General features: G+C 36.9%; 2 protein-coding genes across 6 annotated transcripts in view; one reads left to right on the top strand and one right to left on the bottom strand.

The window, feature by feature from the left end:
- The window catches only part of LOC114467603 (DNA topoisomerase 1), a 703,770-nt gene that overhangs the window by 378,632 nt on the left and 305,146 nt on the right, over positions 1–19,992 (bottom strand). The window lies entirely within an intron of this gene.
- LOC114467614 (cyclin-dependent kinase 17-like) overlaps positions 1–19,992 on the top strand; it is a 68,505-nt gene that overhangs the window by 45,969 nt on the left and 2,544 nt on the right. For 3 of the 5 annotated variants that reach the window (XM_028454050.1, XM_028454054.1, XM_028454053.1), the window contains 12 exons: positions 7,290–7,346; positions 7,437–7,551; positions 7,649–7,743; positions 7,836–7,898; positions 7,985–8,108; positions 9,490–9,610; positions 12,631–12,728; positions 12,819–12,924; positions 14,763–14,805; positions 14,886–14,976; positions 15,058–15,135; positions 17,964–18,085. In XM_028454050.1, coding sequence (XP_028309851.1) covers positions 7,290–7,346; positions 7,437–7,551; positions 7,649–7,743; positions 7,836–7,898; positions 7,985–8,108; positions 9,490–9,610; positions 12,631–12,728; positions 12,819–12,924; positions 14,763–14,805; positions 14,886–14,976; positions 15,058–15,135; positions 17,964–18,067 — 1,095 coding nt within the window. In that variant the 3' untranslated portion in view covers positions 18,068–18,085. The remainder of the gene's footprint in view (positions 1–7,289; positions 7,347–7,436; positions 7,552–7,648; positions 7,744–7,835; positions 7,899–7,984; positions 8,109–9,489; positions 9,611–12,630; positions 12,729–12,818; positions 12,925–14,762; positions 14,806–14,885; positions 14,977–15,057; positions 15,136–17,963; positions 18,086–19,992) is intronic. The other 2 variants (XM_028454052.1, XM_028454055.1) reach the window with 1 other exon arrangement.

The following is a 19,992-nucleotide window of genomic DNA, read 5'->3' on the forward strand; positions in this document are numbered from 1 at the left end:
GTTTGATGGTTTCCGAGCATGGACCGCCCGTTTTAAAGCACACCATACATTTTCAATAATATTCAGGTCTGGGGACTGAGACGGCCATTCCAGGATGTTGTACTTGTTCCTCTGCATGAATGCCTTAGTAGATTTTGAGCAGTGTTTAGGATCATTGTCTTGTTGAAAGATCCAGCCCCGGCGCAACTTCAACTTTGTCACTGATTCCAAACAACCAATTATTTATTAAGGAAAATCATGAACATTTACAAGGGTGCCCAAACTTTTGCATACCACTGTATTATTGCATACAACTACTTTTTGTGTTCAAAAAAGAGTGGGTGGATGTATAAACTTATTAGTCCCACCCCTTTTCCTACATTACAGTCAACAATCCTGTTTTCTAACCATTGCTGCTGTACTACACACTTTTTGTCATACAACATAAAGATATTTTCTTTAAATGTTTTTTTAAATTGCTTGATATTTGTACACTCTTTAATTTCCATTGGTAAACTGTTCCGGAATCTTATTCCACATGCTGAAACACAAAAACCTTTCTAAGTTGTCCACACACTCATAGACCTAAAATTTATTTTATTTCTCAGTCTGTAAGCCCCTCCCCTCTCATTAAACAACTTTTGAATGTTTTCCGGTAATAATTAATTGGCAGTGGCTGTCCGTACCTTTGCCGTATCAAAATACAGGCATTCTATCCATACGCAGTGCCCCTCATTGGCCAGTTTAGGTCATGTGACTAAGACTAAACCTCACCCTAAACCTAACCGTAGCCCTAAGACGCTACATACTTTATTAACCGTACCAATAGCACTGGGGGTTGTCCGTACAAATAGACACTTTTCAATTTATTCTTGGTCATAAATACAACTTGAATTGTTTGAAAAAATGAATGAAATTACTACAGACAATTTTAGTTAAAACTACCTAATGTTTTGGCAATTTTTATATTCATCATCATATCGTCAAATGTGTGTTCATGTGTACAATTTGTCATGTTTTAATACATGATGACTCCATTACTCTTTGCACTTTTGAACAGCTGAATCATGTTAGATTAAACAGTACAGATCGTATTGTACTCAGTGCAGCACAGAGTCTCTGCTGAAGGCCAAAACTCAAACTCACGTGCAGATATGCACGCACACACACACTATCGAGGATAGATAAGAGTGGCACCCAATCTTCCTCATAATATACACGTCTTCATCATCCTCAAATGTTTCCACTGTTGGGCATCTGACTCCCTCCTTCTCCTCACCTCAGGGTGGAACTTTTCTGTTATCTGTATAAAAGCTTAAGCTGTGAAACTGTTAGTTAGAGTGGGTCTTGCCTTTTTGCTCTGCCACGAGCCTTTTGCCTTTCATTCTTTCAGGATGGAAGCTTCTTTTTTACTCCTTTTTATTTTAATTTATAATAAATCTTTTTTATAAAATCATCAATGCCTCGCCTGGACTCCATCATTCAACCAGAGCAATAAATCATGCCTCCAAATGAGGTCAACCGCAAATTTGCCGTGACACTACCAACCAATCTTTGATAAGTTTAGTTTCCACTGATAGTCTTGCTTTATTACAAATGTTTTTTTGGGGGGCGCGCACGAATCAAGACTTTTTTAGTATAACAAAAAAACTTGAACATGTTTTAACTGTAACACCTGTTCTTGTTCCACTTGAACCGTTTCCATTCTGGATCTGTGTTTCAGTGTCATGATGCCTCTGTGTTGGCATGGGACAAAACATGTGTTTTGTTTCCACCTCAGTGTGCCAGTACCTGAAACCCTGTGTTGTAATAATTGAATCATTTCCAACGTAATGCTAGCAACATTGTTGGGATCAGTTTACGTTCTCATTGATGGTTAATTATTCACTACAGTCCAATGAGACTGAGTGGTCCATGCATTCCAGGAACTGGGAGTCATTTTATCTCAACGCACAATGCTTGGTCATAAGGCTGTGCCTGAATTTGATTACTATTTTGATTATGAGACTCAACGATTGCAAAAACACCAAAATTGAGAAAAATTGATTATTTAAAAAAAAAAAATATTTGTATATATATATATATATATATATGGATTTTTTAATTTATTTTACAAATGTTTCATTTGCTAAATAAAACAAAATTCTTCAATTTCTGATATATACACAGAAAAAAGCTTGGCACACATGAGAAAAAAATAATTCTAGATACTAACTTTGAGTTGTTTAATGCAAGCGCCACAGCCCCACCCCTCTCAAAGCTAAAGCTAAAACTAGCCTAGCCTGCAGACTCATCATGTGCAAGAAGTGTTTTGTTTTTTTTTTTTGCAAAAGTGAGCATTCTTGATTTTAGTGTTTGAAGGATTTTATTTATGTTTAAAGGATATATTTGATATTGTTTTGTACAAAAAGGAAATAATTTTTTGGTTGTCATATAACCGTTTGAATAATTGTGATTTCAATTATTACTAAAATAATCGTGATTATTGTTTTTTCTCGTTTTTTTGTTTGGGTCACCCGGAATGTTCTCTCTTTCTGCCATACTAGCTTTCTTCTCGTACCCTCAGGTCTTCTTCTTCTACTGTGCCCTGTGATTGAACTCAGAAATATCACACCACTTTCCATCATCTCAGATTATTTACAGTAACTCTGATCAATATATTATTATTCTCTGCCATTGTGCATTTTTCTTAGTTTCTTAGCTAGAGTCTATCTTCCAGCATGTCTTTTGCATGTGGTTCCATTTTTTTTCTGGCCATAATGTTGTCATTTGAAACTTCATCTGACCTAGATCTGCTGAGTCAGCTCACTGGAGCGTTGGAAAATGAAATCAACCCATTGCCATCAAAAGCATACGCAGGGGTGCATGGATACAAAGAAAACACACGTACACAAACACACACGCACACACACAGGCTCACAACGTTACTTGGACAGTAATTGAATGATGAGATACGTTGTTCCTGGGGTTTTTCAACCCACATTTTGGCAAATAAATGATGTTGCAATGTATTTTTCTGGATTATGTACGGTGGTGTTAGGATTGATATCTGATGTATTTGTTTTTTAAAACTTGGTGTGTGTGTGTGTGTGTGTGTCACTGTGTGCATTCTGCTCATGAGACCTACCTGTCCGTCAAAACAGCAGACCAGCTTCTGACAGCCCTGTCATAAACACTGGGATGGGAACAGCTTTTTTGGTGTCTATGCATTTGTGTCTGTGTGTGTTTGTATGTATTCTGGTGTGATTCTGTGTGTAAAGAAAGCTTGCTTGATGTCAGCGCAGATGTAGACATTATATGGTGCAAGATTTTAAACATATGTTCCATAGATACACCTTATTGTGGCTTTTAAAACACTTCATTAATTGTCGTCTAACCCAGGGGTGTCAAACTCATCTTAGTTGAAAGGCCACATATGACCCAGTCTGATTTTAAGTGGATCGGACCAGATAAATCTTATGTTTTTATGAAGGAATAAAAGCACCAAATTAAAATTGTGGTTCCTCAATTTGCACTTTCACACGGGAGTTTAGTTCAGTTCAGTGCGTCAGTTTATTTTCGATAATGTAATGAAAAATTACAAGAATTGCTTTCCTTACAGAATACCAACGGTGTTTTTTCTTTTTCAGTTTTACATAGAAAAAAATACAATTTTCAATATCCTGAATGTCAGGCAATTGGTCAAGATTCCTTTAATTTCGCAAAACAAATATCTTGTGATGTGGGCGCACGGTGACTTAGTGGCTAGCATGTCCGCCTCACAGCAAGAAGGTCCTGGGTTCAAGCCCTGGGGTGAACACTCAGGTCCTTTCTGTGTGGAGTTTGCATGTTCTCCCCGTGCTGCGTGGGTTTCCTCCGTGTACTCCGGCTTCCTCCCACAATTTAGAGACTCCAATAAGGTTGATTGGAGTCTCTGAATTGGAGAGGGGTCCAGCTGCAGAATCGCCCTCTTGCTAAATTGCCCGAGAGTGGTTGTTTTTTGTCTGTGTTGCCCTGCGATGGACTGGCACCCTGTCTAGGGTGTATCCCCGCCTGGCGCCCAGGGCGAGCAAGAAATAGGCACGGGCAGACCCCTCCGACCCTGAAAAACAGCAGGTCTGAAAATGGACGCATCGATATCTTGTGACGTAAATCACCAGAAATCTGTGTAATAATTTGCGAGAGTTTTCTGGGTTTAACAAAAAAAGCTTATAAAAGATTATTATTACTGCAAATAATGCAACCCCCATTGTATTTTGGTGACTTTTCATTGATTCATTTGGAGGGCGTAAGATGCCTACAACTTATATGATGATTTAATGTTTAAACCTGGCCGAAGTTTGCCCGCGGTCTTTGAGTTTGACACGTTTGTCATGTTACCCTGATGTGCATCAGATACTCTTGTATTTATACAATTCTCTGACCCAAATTTAAAAAAAATTGTGGCAAAAATCACTATAACTGCCCATACAATGTAGCATGTAGCTAGTAGTGCTGCATGGGTTTCCTATATTTGAAAGTGTTTTGAAAAAATGTTGGCGTAGACGCAGCTTAATTGAATACTTTTCTATGTCACTAGGTGGCAGTATAGTGCACAATGATGTGTAAATTAGTTTAAATTATGCCACAGGAATGTTTGCCAATGCACAGGGAATGTCATGGCTCACAAAAGCTTGACACATTCCTACGACTACGCACCCACACACACATTATGTTCATCAGCATATTGTGATGACAGGAAAACAGTAGATTGTGAAAGATGGATTTAGACAGAGATAAACAGACAAATAAGTAAGCAGAAGTGACAGACGGAGGGAAAAGCCCCGACAGGCCCGTGGTGTATCGCAGCTTGACTTGCCACATCTATCTATAATTCATGAGCTCCAACCCAGGGGACACATGCATTATACAACTAAAGCTTTAATATCTAAATTCTAGATGAATTCATACACAGATGTGAAGCATGCCTGCTGGATTTACAGAAATGAGTAGAAATAAATATGTAAAACTGTATTAGTTGTTTTTGTGTCTCTGATCTGGTGATGGCAAAACGGAGTTGACGACAACATGATTTCTCATATGTTGATCAAAGTGTTGTATTACCTTTAACTGCAGGTGTGTAAACTAAACGAATTGGCAGAGCCCTTAGGCTGCACGACACACCGGATTTCAAGCAGCCACACGGAACCATATATTTTTTTAAGTTATAGGTTACATAATGCAATTGTCTTAAACTTTTAATTGACAGGTTGTTGTATTGGGGAGTCATTAGGTCACCTTTGGCGTAGTTTCATTTTTGGAATATTCTGACATCAGGGTGAGAGGCACATGTCTAGGTTGTGTTATTTACTGATGACTAAGTGGGCTATACAGGAAAAATGGGAAAAACTCAACATTGAAGATATTACATAGAGACGCTGCAATCAGCTGCAGGTGCAGGTTCAGACAATAAATCAGTCCCTCAAACTTAATCAATAAATAAACGTAACATAGCGGTAGGTTTGCCCATCATGAACACACACACACACACACACAAAAACATGTAACAATTAAGAGCATCAACTTATTGCCCCCAATTACTCTCACATTATAACATCAAGTGTTACTCAATTTTAGTCATAGTCTATTTGACTAAATTGAAACTTAGTTTGAGTCAAAATGTCGTCATCAGGACTATTTCAGTCATAGTCAAGTTTTAGTCAGCTGTGAGATTGAGATTTTAGTCGACTAAATCTTATATAGTCGACTAAAATATACACAATAAGAGGTTATGCATTTTTAAAGACTAAATTACCATTTATCAACCTGATATGGGAGGGTATTAATGTTTATAAAATGAAATACACAGAAAAGATGTGATGTAATCAATGCGTAAGAGAAGGAGTGGTTCTTTTCTCATAGTTTGACACCGAGCATTGTCATCGATAGCTTTTGGCCACAGCGCAGGATCATCTGATATTATTTGATTTGCTATTATTTGAGTACGGTACCTTCTGGTGATATGGTGTCACGGGGTGATGAAGAGGTGATGATGCAATGCTGCTGCTGCACGAAGGTGCCTTCAAGTCCTACTCTTCTTCTTCTTCTTCTTCAAGGCCCCACCCTTGATCTGTGGTTGATATTGCTAGAAAGAAGATAGCATAATAAGAAGCAATTGTTTAAGACAAATATTTGTGTTATCACATTAAATCGGACTGATATTAATGTGGTGTAGGGACCAATGTGGAGACCAGAATCCAGAAACTGATGAGTGAATTACAAAATAACACTGAATATATCACATCAAAAACATACAGTTTTTCAGTTGTGTTCCAAATATAAATTTGTCAAACTTATTCGACCTTAATTTTGTTGCCGGTTTGGTCCTATACCATCTGGTCAGTAGCACAATATTCTAAGATTATTTCCCCATCGTTCAGAGTGGACCATATAAAGTGGTACTAAGGCAACCATGCATTGGTTGTCCTCATATACGGTACCTTAGCTAATGCATGTACTGTACATGTTCATCTGTGCCTTCTAAAAGTTGTGTAATGTACAGACACTCTTGGATGGTAGCAGCTACTATATAAGTGCTATATACTCTGACTTACAAGTAGACAGAGCTGCAGTTGGCAGTTTTTTTTTTTAGTTTTCCATTACACTAAAGTGCTGCCCATGGAAAGGCTTAGACAGTAACCAGATGTGCTTCGCGCAGCCCCATCCACATCACTGTATGCCTGTTTAAATGATCTTCTTTTGTGCCTAAACCTTAGCTCGGGTCTGCAACCTGCATGTGGCTCTGGAGCCTCATGTGGCTCTTTGACTCTTTTGCAATGGCTTCCCATAGCTTTCAAAAATATTGAAATAAATAATTATTTTCTTACAGAGGGTATTCATGACTCGTGATTTTGACGCCAAACAAAATCACGATATAACGATTTGTCAACTTAAAAATAAATCGCATATCGCCACCTTCCTACTTCACCTCCTACAGACCATTAACTTTCCCTGCACCTGTGGTTACCCTGAAGTTTTAAATCCCTGGTAAGATAGACTAAATCAACTAAAAGACTATTCTGGAAGTGAATACACATTTTCATTGTGTGGGGACAGATTCATTTCAGTGCCAACATGCCGGCTAAATATGCATGCTTGATATGTGGCAAGAAATTGGCAATTAGCATGTGTTGACTGACATTATGTGTTATCAAATTCAAGTTGTTTTTTCCTTCTCTTTGTCGCTAGGCTATAACCCACATGAGATATTTTTCGCTATCTTTCACACAGTGTACATATTTAGATTTACAACTCCTTTGACGCTTCTTTTTTCCTCTCTTTGGTCGTTTTAGTCTGAAATTGGTTTTGGGAAACTGGAGACTTACATCAAACTGGACAAGCTTGGGGAGGTAAGATCGTCAATCAGAGATTCATGCAGTCATTCTGTTTTTGTTTAGTTTAATGTTAGCAATGCATCGCTTTATCTCCCGTCTTTGCAGGGCACCTACGCTACAGTATTTAAGGGGCGAAGCAAGTTAACGGACAATTTAGTAGCTCTGAAAGAAATCCGACTGGAGCACGAAGAGGGAGCGCCATGCACCGCTATCAGAGAAGGTATGTAATAACTTTTTTTTTTAAATGATAAGGAAACAGTCTGTGGGTGTTTGTCCCTGAGCTGTCACTTCTACATATATTGTGTGTCCTCTTCCAGTGTCTCTGCTAAAAGACTTGAAACACGCCAACATCGTGACTCTCCATGACATCATCCACACTGACAAGTGCCTGACACTCGTGTTTGAGTACCTGGTGAGTTTCACCAACCTATTTACTCTTTTCCAACTAAACGAGGTAAATCTTCACATCTTTACGTCCATCCACTCATCCATTCATCCATTTAGGAAAAAGACCTGAAGCAATACATGGACGACTGCGGGAGCATCATGAGCGTCAACAACGTCAAGGTAGTTCAGTCAAATTTCTGCTCGGCGCGAAAAAATGGAAAACGAAAAAAAATGAATATATATTGTTTCTCATGTGTCCTTCTCAGATCTTCTTATTCCAGCTGTTACGGGGTCTGGCGTACTGCCACAGGAGAAAAGTCCTCCACAGAGATCTTAAACCTCAGAATCTGCTCATCAATGAGAAGGGAGAGCTTAAACTGGCAGATTTTGGTACATTGCTATTTAAAATTCTGTTGTATAAATAAACAAAAAAAAAAGAATTTCATACACAAAGGTGTTTATACATGTTTAATCTATTTATATATTTGTTTTTTTTTTCCCCTAAACCTTTTAAATGCAGTGTTTTTATTTAATATTATCTTAATTTGCATTAAATGTAACTTGAACTTCACTTTTTTCAATCTTGCCTTAAAAATAACTCAACAAAAGTATTTTAAAAGTGATGCGTGAAAGCTCAAATAGAGCCATGAAAAGGGCAACTTTTTCCCAAAAAATGTTGGTAGGAATGACTAACCATTCAACACTGCCTTCTGTTGGTCAAACTTTAAAATAAACGTTTTAAGTTTGTAGCCTATAATGTAATTGAAGTCTAAAATTAAATAAAAACAGTGGATTAATCATTTGTGTATTTCAAAAATATAAAGGTTGCTTTTTTAGTCACTATTTTTTTTTAACTCGGTCTTAATTTTGACAGCAAATGTTGTTTTAATCTTCTGTGGAAAATTTTAATGGAGTTCAGTTGTACCTTAGTCACTTTAATTTTTAATTTAATTTTAGCAATGTCTTAGTCTATACTAAATCCACAACCGCTATTTTCTTACTTCCACTAAAGAAGATTTATAGACGTCATTAATAACCTCCCAGATTAAAGCTGCTATCAGGAGTTTCTGAGAAACGTCTCCATGTCCCGCCCTAAACAGCTTCACTTCCTCCCCCTGCCTCTGCCAATCTACCAGAAGCCACGCCTCTACTTTTCTGCACGCACATCGCGGAACAAAACAAGGTCGCATTGATGTAGGTCTATGGGTCAGGTCGGAGCCAAAATCATATTTACCTGTTTGCTGCTGTGACGCGCGGCCTTGTTTCTGTGCACAGTTCCACATTCACTTTGATTGACATCTCAAAAACAGAAAGTTGAAGCCTATTGGCGCAGTCGGCGATCGTTTCCATTTGTATAGGAGTCTATAGGAGGAAGGAGGGACTTATATACATTAATGTATATGAATGACCACCAGCAGTAGACCATAGTAAAAGACTAATTAGGTATTTTTTTGCATTTCAAAAGAATTATACATAAACAAAGATTTCTCAGAAACTCTGGATATCAGCTTTAACTTTGATTGGCTCATTTAAATACAAGTCCTGCTTTTCACTAGCCTATATCACTAAATTATCAACTGTCTAATCTGAATTAGGTGTGATAAATTTTGGTCTTTAAGAGCTTTCTCGTCCATCTTTGACATATGAAAAGAAGAGTTATATACGGTAGTACTATACAGTGTATAATATAAAATACAGTGATTTTCTGTAGCCTTATAGTGATATAAAGTGGAACAATTCCTTTTTTGATACATTGTGTGTTTGACTTGAGGTTTGGCCCGAGCGAAGTCCGTCCCCACGAAGACCTACTCCAACGAAGTAGTGACATTATGGTACCGACCTCCAGACGTGCTGCTGGGCTCCACAGAGTACTCCACGCCTATTGACATGTGGTGAGCACGTACACACCCAGCTATCATTTACACACACACACACATATTCTGTTGCCCTGCGGCACTAAGTCATGAAGAAAAGCACGGTGCACCCTGAACCTGACACCAGTCGCTCACAGTGTTAACACATCGACACAGGCAATAAGCCTGAGGTTCAATTTAACAAATACGACTGTGGCCTAAAGCATGTGTCACTCTCTCTCCCTGTGAGTGACAGATCAAAGTCCTGACCTCCATCCATGGACGTTAGGACATTTTCAAAATATTTGTTTTAATATAGATTTTTTGAAATTGTAATTTTGCAACCAATTATCGGTAAGTTTTGAAATACTTACAAATTACAACACATTAGTTCAGTGGTTCCCTTCCTTTTTTTGGGTCCTTACCCCATTTTATATTTTTACATATTTTTTTTCTGGAATCAGCTTTTGATAATGTTTGTTGTTGTCAGGATTAATGCACAAAGTGACAAGATGCACCAACTCAGGTATTTTTTTAATTAGATTTATATTTGAGAAAGTGAAAGTATAGAATACGGTTGTTTAAGATTGTTTTGTGCGTGGTGTTATTTGAAAAAATAAATAAATAAATAAAAAATTACAAATACATTTTTAATCAGTATTTTTTTTTTTAGTTATTATAAATTATTAGACCTTTCAGGGGACCCCATTTGAATTGCGGGCAAACTTAATGTTTAAAAACACTGCATTAGTTTATATTTTGGTGGGGTTCTTTATGTCTATTCAGTGACTTAATTCTGATTTTTTTTGAAGCAACTCTTAATTTTCTGCTGAAATATTATCATTGATTAAATCATAATACAAAACACATAGAAAATATCTGTGACGAAAGTAATTGGGTGATAAAAATGTCATATGGTCTGAACAATAAGAGAAATAACAATGTTCTCAGTTAACTCCATACTATATATACTATACCAGCGATTCTCAACTGGTGGGTCAGGACACAAAAGTGCGTTGCGAACCTGTACTGGGTGGGTCACGGACAGCTGGTCAAAAATAAATAAATACTTTTTTGTCATGTTGGACTAGTCTTTTATTTTGAAAGACATTTTTTTTTGACAGGGATGCTGTAAAATGCATGTTGCACAGAAAAATATATAGATTTATGTTTTTTTTAAAAATTACTTATATATGTGTTTTCTTAAAGCTATTTTTGAAAATCTCAATTTGGTTGGTGGATTTCTAAAAAAAAAAAAAAAAGAAGTGATTTAATGATCGTGGCAAAAATGTGGGTCCCAGGGTGAGACCAGTTGAGAACCCCTGTACTATACTATAAGATTTACTAATATTAAGATAGGGTGACCATACGTCCAGTTTTATAATAATGATAATAACATTACATCAATTTTATATTGTGCTTTTTTGGGGACTCAAAGTAGCTTTACAGAATACAGAAAAAAATGAAAAAATAAAAATAAAAAAAATAACAATGGAAGTAAAAGAAAGGTTAAGGAAAAGCAAGTTTACCCGGACACGTTCTCTTTTTAAGTCCTGCTCGGGAAGTTCGGTCAGATTTTATGAATGTATGAAAATGTCCGGATTTCCATAGGACCCTGAACGCATCTCAGGGAACTAATTTTAAAGGTGATTGACTTGAGTCACCACTGAGTTCAGATTTATAAAAAAAGTCTTTATTATAAAGAGAGAAATGGATTTTTAAACCTTTTGGACAATAACAACTTATTTATCGACTAGTATCTTTAAAAGGTAGATTAAAATAAATGTTGAGTACCAATAAAAGGCAATATCAGTGCTAAAAAGATCGTTGTGCTTGAACTATAACAATAGCGGTGATTTTTGTGACTAAAAAATAAATAAATAAATTATATATATATAGACTATAAAGGTAAAAGGTGTATCTGGGTGACCAATGTAGGAGGTATGACAGGAATATATATATAAAATTAAGAACTTGACAATAGATTTGGTGATCTCCTGAAGTACTTACCATTGTTGGTAACATATACTGTATGTTTGTATATTTATATCTGTATATATAATTATGTGTGTATGCATATGTATGTTTCTTGCCTGTAAACTGTTTATCTGTTATGTTAACTGTTTTGTGAAAGGACGCAACCACTGATATAACTTATGACAATTACAGGAGTGGGAATTTATAAGTTTACTTCCTCCCACTGCTTTTTGAGTTTATGTATATATGATAGGGATGTAACGATTCACTCAACTCCCGATACAATTCGATTCACGATGCTGGGTTCACGATACTATTCTCTCACGATTTATTTTACAAAATGAGACTGTAGATAAATGACTGAAAAAATATTCTTTATTTTTTCTTCAGAAATAAAAATACCATACTATTTTCTTTTATCTTTCATTGTCAAAATAATCCCTTGATAAACTATGCAAAACAATGCAATTTATTTAAAAACAAACTATGCAAACCGGCATATGAGTTCCTTTGCTTTTTAAAAGTGCAACTGAAAATGTATTTTGTGCCTTAACAATTGGACTTTAAAACAAATCCCATATCAAAGAAATAATATCAATAAACAATCTATGTCTTTCATTCTCTCTCTCTTGTTTCTCCCTTTCCTCTCTGTGCCCCTCTTACCTTGGATTTCACATGTTCTTTTTTCTCACTTCTTTCATTTTGTCTTGGGGAAGCCAAAAAGCTTCCACACTTCTGATTTAAAACACGGCGGTGCGTCCTGAATTTCAAATTCTAAATAGATAGCGCCCGTTGCTGTAAAAATTTACAAAAATTTGCGATTCACGGTTCATATCGAGTATCGATGTGAACCGTGACACCTTTGAATCAATTTTTAACTGCCTCCCGATTAGTCTTTAGATCCCTAATGTATGTCAATTCAAAAAGAGTCACGTGTATATGTAATGTACATTGAAACAATAAATCAGTCAGTATGCCGAGGTCAACCCAAGTGTCCTTTTTTTTGGAAATCAAAATTTGATCACCCTACAGTCTAAGACTCCATATTTATGTTTCTGTTCTCCCTGTTTCTCTTTGTCCAGGGGTGTGGGCTGCATCTTTTACGAAATGATCACAGGCAGACCTCTCTTTCCTGGATCGACTGTAGAGGATGAACTTCACCTCATATTTCGCATCCTTGGTAAGACGCTGGTTGAATTTAGATGAGCTTTTCCCTGCGCAGTTCATGTCCTTTTCTCTGAGTGTTGTTTTACCAGCTGCTCTTTAACAGGCACTCCCACAGAGGCCACGTGGCCTGGGATCACCACCAGTGAAGAGTTTAAGACCTATAATTTCCCTCTGTACCACCCAGAGCCCCTTGTCAACCACGCGCCCAGGTACCCACAGTTCAAATGTATTTGTGTACAGTTAGGTAGCTTGTAGGTGTAAAGCATTGATCTTATTATCCACGGATTGACCTGCTTAATACCACTTAATCATGGATGGTTCATCTAGCATCAATTAATAGGATCAAGTGGGAGAACATGCAAGCCCTGCGCTGAAAGGTCAGGATTAGACTGGGAGGCAAACCCATTCATTCTGCTGTCTTTGTTTTATCAGGACGAATAGAGATACTTGCTTTCTGTCTGGTTTAAAAGGTGTCGCTCAATGGGTCGCTCAATGGTTAATGTGGCCCTGCATTAACCCATTATTGCAGTCTTAGTTTTTACAGCAAATTTTTTATTTAGTTTGTCATAGCCATTTGATTAAAATGCAACTAGATGTAGTAAAAATGTAGTTATAGGGACTATATCAGTTGTAGTCAACAAAATTATATTAAGATTTTAGTCGAATTAATCTGTTACAGATATAGTCAACTGAAATATAAAGCATAAGAGTTGATGCTTTTAATAAAACAGATTAAATTATCATTCATAAACCTAATATGGTAATAATGTTTGTACAGTAAATACACACACACAGATGTGTAAGATCACATCAGTTTACTTCCTGGCTTGTCCCGCCTTCCACTCTACAAAAGTAGTTTTGATTGGATACCTTTCAGAAAAGTTAGTTCTTCTGATTGGCTTTCATCCCATGTCAACATTATAGTTTTTTTTAGTTTTTTTTATTAGTTAACAAAAATATATTATTATATTTTGATGTTTTTGTTCATGTGTTTATCAAGTTTGTTTTGAAACGTGCTCCTTTGGCTCGTATACAGCCATGTTTCTCTGCCTGAAGTCACCACTCTTTGTTTAACGTCTTTTTTTTAAAATCATAGGTTATTGTACAAAAACAAACAAACAGTACACTGTATTCAGTCTAATCCCATGTGTGTTATTCTAAATTTTGACGCCAAGATTTAAATTTTTACAGCAAACGAACATCATTTTAAATATCAGTTATCGGTTTCCTTGATTACCAGTAATCAGTATCTGTATCCGCCCTAAAAAAAAAACACATATCGGTCGGTCGACCCTTAAAAACAGTAATATACTGTAGAATAAATTAATTGCTAAGATAACACAATGTAGTAGTGTACATCATAACCAAAATAACAGTAATTAAACTAGCGGAATGTTTGTTTCTTTGTTTAAGCAGCGAGCCCAGAATCTTTTCTATTATCCCAAAGGTGATATTTTTATGATTGTGCACCTATTGATAAATACAGATCTCCCAGGCACAGGCATGTTCACATTTATTTTATTTATTGATTTATATATATTGTCTTTTTCAAGGTATTAAAGAAAGAGTTAAAGCTTTTTTCTTTTTTTTTAAACATTCAATGGGTTTAAAAAAAACAACAACTTTTAATGTTGCATTTTTGGAGGAATTAAACATTTTTTCATTCAGTTTGCACCAATATTTAACTACAGCTTCTCCTCCATGAAGATGTATTTGTACATTAAAGTAGTTTTGTAAATAAAATAATAATATATATATATACATATTTCTTTTTTTAATGCTAGCTTTTTATTGTATATATATATATATTTTTTTTGACATGACCCTGTTTATGTATTCTACACCCCTTGAATGACAGTTTTTTTTTTTTTAGACTATCTCTTGGTTGCGTGAAATGCACTAAAATGGTTTAGTTAGCATTTTCCTTTATAAACTGTTGCCTTTGACATGTGTCTGTTTTACAGCTTAAGTCAGCATTTGACCTCCTTGGCCCTCGGTTCTCCTCTCTGTCAGTCACACTCACTTTTTTTTCTTTATTTGCATACAGAATAGACAACGATGGCCATGACTTGCTCTCAATGCTTTTACAGGTAAAAAAAAAAAAAAAAAAAAACAGCTTCCAGTTGACCATAAGAAAGTTACAGTCACATGTCAAATCTTCTGTCTTTAGTTTGAGGCAAAGAAACGCGTCTCAGCAGAAGACGCTCTCAGGCACTCGTACTTCTCGAGCTTCGGAGAACAGGTTCAAACACTGGCTGACAGTGAGTACAAGCGTTTTACTTGCACACTTATAGAGAAGAACCAGCACTGTTTTACTAATGAATTCACTTTCTTTTAAACAGCTGCGTCCATCTTTTCTGTAAAAGGCATTCAGCTGCAGAAAGATCCCGGGAAGAGATCCTCAGTTTTTCCCGAATCAAGTAAGTGCTCCAGGAATGAAGAACAGGTTGATGTGAAAAAATCTATTCCTGAATAGAGAAATGATAAAATCTGGATAAGGCTCGCTCGCTCCCTGTCCTCCTCAGCCTCTTCCTCTTGTTTCTAATCAAGTGTTTATGTCTTTATGTCGTCTACTGTTCTTCTGTGTGTCTCACATAGCTTCTGGGTCAGGTTCATCCTTAAACCACATTACAGAAATACCTCAAACAAGGGCACTAAAAGCACAAACTTCCACCAATCACCAATTCTCTTTACTTAAAGTTTTATACATAAGGCTGACATTACGCTGTCATCATCTGTCATTAGCATGAATAAAGGTGCCATGAAGGCTGTCATTAAGTATGGTTCGCTAAATGATGACACCTTTGGAGTAGGGATGTGAATCTTTGGGTGTCTCACGATTCGATTCCGATTCTTAGTGTCACGATTCCATTCAAAATCGATTCTCGTTTTAACTGATTCTCGGTCCAAAAATTGATATAATGCATAGTGTGTTAAGGCAAATCATGGCATAAAAACAATAGAGTTTGTATAAGATAATTTTAAATAAACTGATGCCAATGATGTAATCACCCAAAGGCAAACTTAAGACACAAAAGTAACATTTATTCATGCTAAACAAATAAAAATGTATTTACTGTACAAGAAATAACTTGCATAAATAAAATTGCCTAAATAAAAGCTTAGGCCAGCTGCTCCTTTCTTCCAGAAGTAAATCTGAACTCTCAGTGACGACAAAAAAAAGTTCAAGGTATACAAAAAAAAGGTGGCATGAGAAAAAGAGGGGGGGGGGGGTACCGTGGCCCCCTCGTGTCTGCTGGATTGGGCCCCTCAGCCTCTTAGGGCGCTGGGGCTACCTGCTGAGTCAATGTAGAATTTTCTTTTTAATTCTTCTTCTTCGTCTTTGTCTTTTTCTTCTTCTTCTTCTTCATTATTTTGTTGTTAATATAAATGTATAAACTCTTCATCCCATTGTTCTCTGGGTGTATGCTGTCGGGTTATCACATTGTTGCTTGTCCCTGTCTTTTGTCTTGTATGTTGCAAAGTAAAAAAAAAAGATATATTTGAAGTTTATGAATCGATTCAGAATCGTGGTTGATTAGAATTGCGATTCTTACGTGAATCGATTTTTTTCCCCCCACCCCTACTTTGGAGCTATGTTGGCATTTTTTGGGTTAGGTGGAGGAATCTGGTGAGGTTAGGTAGGATTAAAGGCTCAAACATATTGGGCCGTTATTGTATCGTGTGCGTAATACAATCTGTGTGTTTGTACTTTGATCTGTTTGTGTAGAATTAGGATTTGTAAACAAAGTTGTCTGCGTGTAATCCAATCTGTGTGTCTGTATTAACATCCGTATGCGTGGGTCATCAAACCGGAACATTCTATTGGCTGTCTCTGTGCACGGAACTTTTGGAACACATTTGGCGAATTCGATCTGTAACTTTTTAATACTTGTATCTCATGCAATGCCGCTAGAAACCAGCAGTTGTCGCTGGTACCAAGTGACAGACCCTCCAATCAGGGCAAAGCAGAGTCCGTCAGGCCAATTAAATGCAAAGCTCAGATTTTACTACCGCGCTGACTTCTCTGCGTACCTGGTGTCACACAAAACACTGCTCGCCATTGTATCGACCCGCATTAAATGTAACACCGATTAGTATTTCACTCTCCTGGTGAAACAGAGCAGGAGAGAGCAACACAAGCTTAGAGGAGAGACTGGCAGACGACACCTTTAAGACACGTCTCAAGAGTACAAGGACTACAGAGAAGCGCTAAGAATTGTGGGACGTGTAGGATTTTGATGAAACTACTACACAGCGGTGGGCCCGAGTATGTTTGAGTTTTTAGGGTTAGGAGTTAGGGTTACGAACGACACTTAATGACAGCCTTCATGACACCTTATTTATGCTAATGACAGGTTTCATGTCATAATAATGACAGGGTTATGTCAGCCTTATGTATACAACTTTGAGCAGTGTTATCATCTCCTCTTTGCCAGTTATCTGGATCAGTGGTCCTGATCATTCACACTTTAAAGACTTGGAAGAAACGTATATCCCGATTACTAATAAATCAAGTCCATTTACCATTTGATTGAAATATTTTTAGTTATTTTGTTGTAAAACTGCTGACAGTCAACCAAATAAACGCCTGTGAAAATGTAGTAATAATCTCTAATGTGGACATTACACTGTATGTGTAAAAACTACTCAAAGTTAATAATATTTTGAATTTGTTTTTTAATCCTAGAATAAGGTTCTGCTGTTAGCATAACACAAACAATTTCCACTCTTTTACATATTAACATATAAATCTATTCCCAGCCCATTCAAGGTTTCATACACCCCACCCCTTCGTCCTTATGGGCCTTTTTTTGAAGGATTTTGATGTGTCCTTAGTCTATTAATGGTGTCATTAACAAGCTCTGCCAATGGAAAACTAGACAGCCACTTCAACCAAGCTTCATCTTAGCAAATACTATCTGAAACATGCAGAACAACAGCCCTCTGGAACCTGATGAGGACGGGACCTCCTGTTGCCACGTGGTTTCCATATGATAGATGCTAAAAACTGCATATTATCTGTTTACTTCAGTGTTTTTGTTTCAATCACAGTCTTTGTGTGTCGCTGTCTTCGTTGTGTTGTGACAAACGTTCCTCTCCTGATCTTTCCATGATCTCTTTAACTGCACTTGCTCATCTTCTCTCAAACTCTTTCTCTAATCCCCACTGTACCCAAATCCCACTCCTCCAAACCGCCTCGATATTCCCAACTTTCCCTCTCCCTCAACCTGTTCTTAAAAAAAAGTGCTGGCCAATAGGCTAGGCTCCGCCCCCTCGCAGTACTTCCAGAGAGAAGCAGCCAATCCCAGGGCTAAGAGTCACAATCTTTCCTCCACTTCCACTGGCTGAGTGGCCCCTACTGTTCCGGTAAATACTAATAATAATAATAATAACCCTTTTCACTGCGTCTGTTTCCATCTTTAATTTACTTCATGTCTTTGTTGTTACTTTTTAAAAGTCCCTCATGGCTGCCAACATACCATCACATTTCTCTTCCCTTAATGATCTACAACAATATAAGATCCTTTTCACTCGTCTTTTCTCCCTCTGTTCTTTTTTTTGGGGGGGGGTTTGTTGCCTTCATTTCCTTTTCGACGAGTTCTTTTTGTTTCAATCTCCACACCCACAAACACCATAATGGCTTTCACCGACATAATCCTCTCTTTCTTGGAGCGAGCCACTCCCAGTGTTTATTTCAGTGATCAAAGTGAGAAAAAAACAACGTTGTAAACCTAACAAGAAAAATCATGGGACCAGTAAACAATGAGTCATTTGAATTGTTTTCATCTTCAGTCCTGTTCAGGTTTCTTCAGCGAGAAATATAGCCTTTCTCTGACTCTGTAAGTGAAGGTTTGGTGCTGTGTGGGTTTTATTATCTGTTTTTTTTTTTGTTTTTTTTTTGTGACCAGTCTGAGTGTTTTCTTTTCCTTTTTGCATCATTTTTTTTTTGAAAAAATAGTCAAAGTTTAGCATCAGGAACATGAGATTACACACAAAGTTACCACATGAGCTCATGCAAAAATAGCAGTTGCTGGAGTATTGCTGGAAGCTAACCAAATATGTGCTAAAAATAATAATATTAATAATACATTTGATTTAAAAGCGCCTTTCAGGTCACCCAAGGACACTTTACAATAAAAATGAAATAATAAAAAAAGAGTGCAATACAATATAAAACAAAACATTAGAGAAAAATGTAGGAGAAAATATGGAATAAGACAAAACATTGAATTACAGAGAATATGCAGATTGTTAGAGATGGGTTTTGAGTTTTGATTTGAAAATTGGTACGGTAAATGTAATACCAAAAGTATAATGGTACATGATCAGCAGACATTGCAACATCATTGAACATATAGTGAAATAGAGATTTAATTTGCTATTATTTTGTAGTTAATTTGTCATTTTTGCCAGATTCAAACAGAAACTGTCCTCGACTGTAGTGCGCAGCTTGTGTTCACGTCCCCTTTTATCCACCATCAGTGTCCACTTTACATGCCTGAGAGCAGATTCTCGCAGTATGTTCCCACAGGTAGCACAGAGTATCAAAGGCCAGTCTAAGCAGCTTTAATCCTGCACTTAAAGCAAATCTTTACAAAAAAAAACACTCAAGGTTTTAAAATATGTCCCTCTCATCCTGCTTTATAAAGTTGAGCAAAATAACAATAATAAAGCTTAGATGTGCTGACCTTCTGCTTTAGCAGTTTGGGGTTAGCGTAGAGCAGGGGTGTCAAACTCATTTTAGTTCAGGGGCCAAATATGGATCAGTTTGAGCTTAATGGGTTTGCATTTCCATGTATGAATTATTTATGAATGTTAAGGTATATCAGTCTCTGCAGGAACTTCACTTAAATTTCCTTGACTTTGGGAATTTGGGGTAATTTCATGCAAAAATTTGAGGAAAATTTGCCAGATTTTGGAAAAATGTAAAGATTCTTTCAACAATTTACAATTAAAAATGACTGCCGTCATGTGATATAAGAACTGGAAAGCTGAGCTGCACAAATATTGTGGATTTTAATTGATTTTTTGTATTTTGGAGGGGCTGAACGTATCTATAGCTGAATTAGTTGGATTTGATGCTCTAAAGGGCTGGATTTGGCCCCCAGGCCTTGAGTTTGACACATTTAGCGTAGAGGAAGGAGTGAATAGAACCAGAGTGTCCGCCAAAATAAAGCTAGGGAGAATGTGGAAACCACGGATTAGGATGTTTTTAAAACCAAAGATTAGGATTAGGGAAATGTATATGGTTGAAATTGCCACTGAAACGTTTG

The sequence above is a fragment of the Gouania willdenowi genome, chromosome 7 (genome assembly GCF_900634775.1).
Source record: "Gouania willdenowi chromosome 7, fGouWil2.1, whole genome shotgun sequence".
NCBI lineage: Eukaryota > Metazoa > Chordata > Actinopteri > Blenniiformes > Gobiesocidae > Gouania > Gouania willdenowi.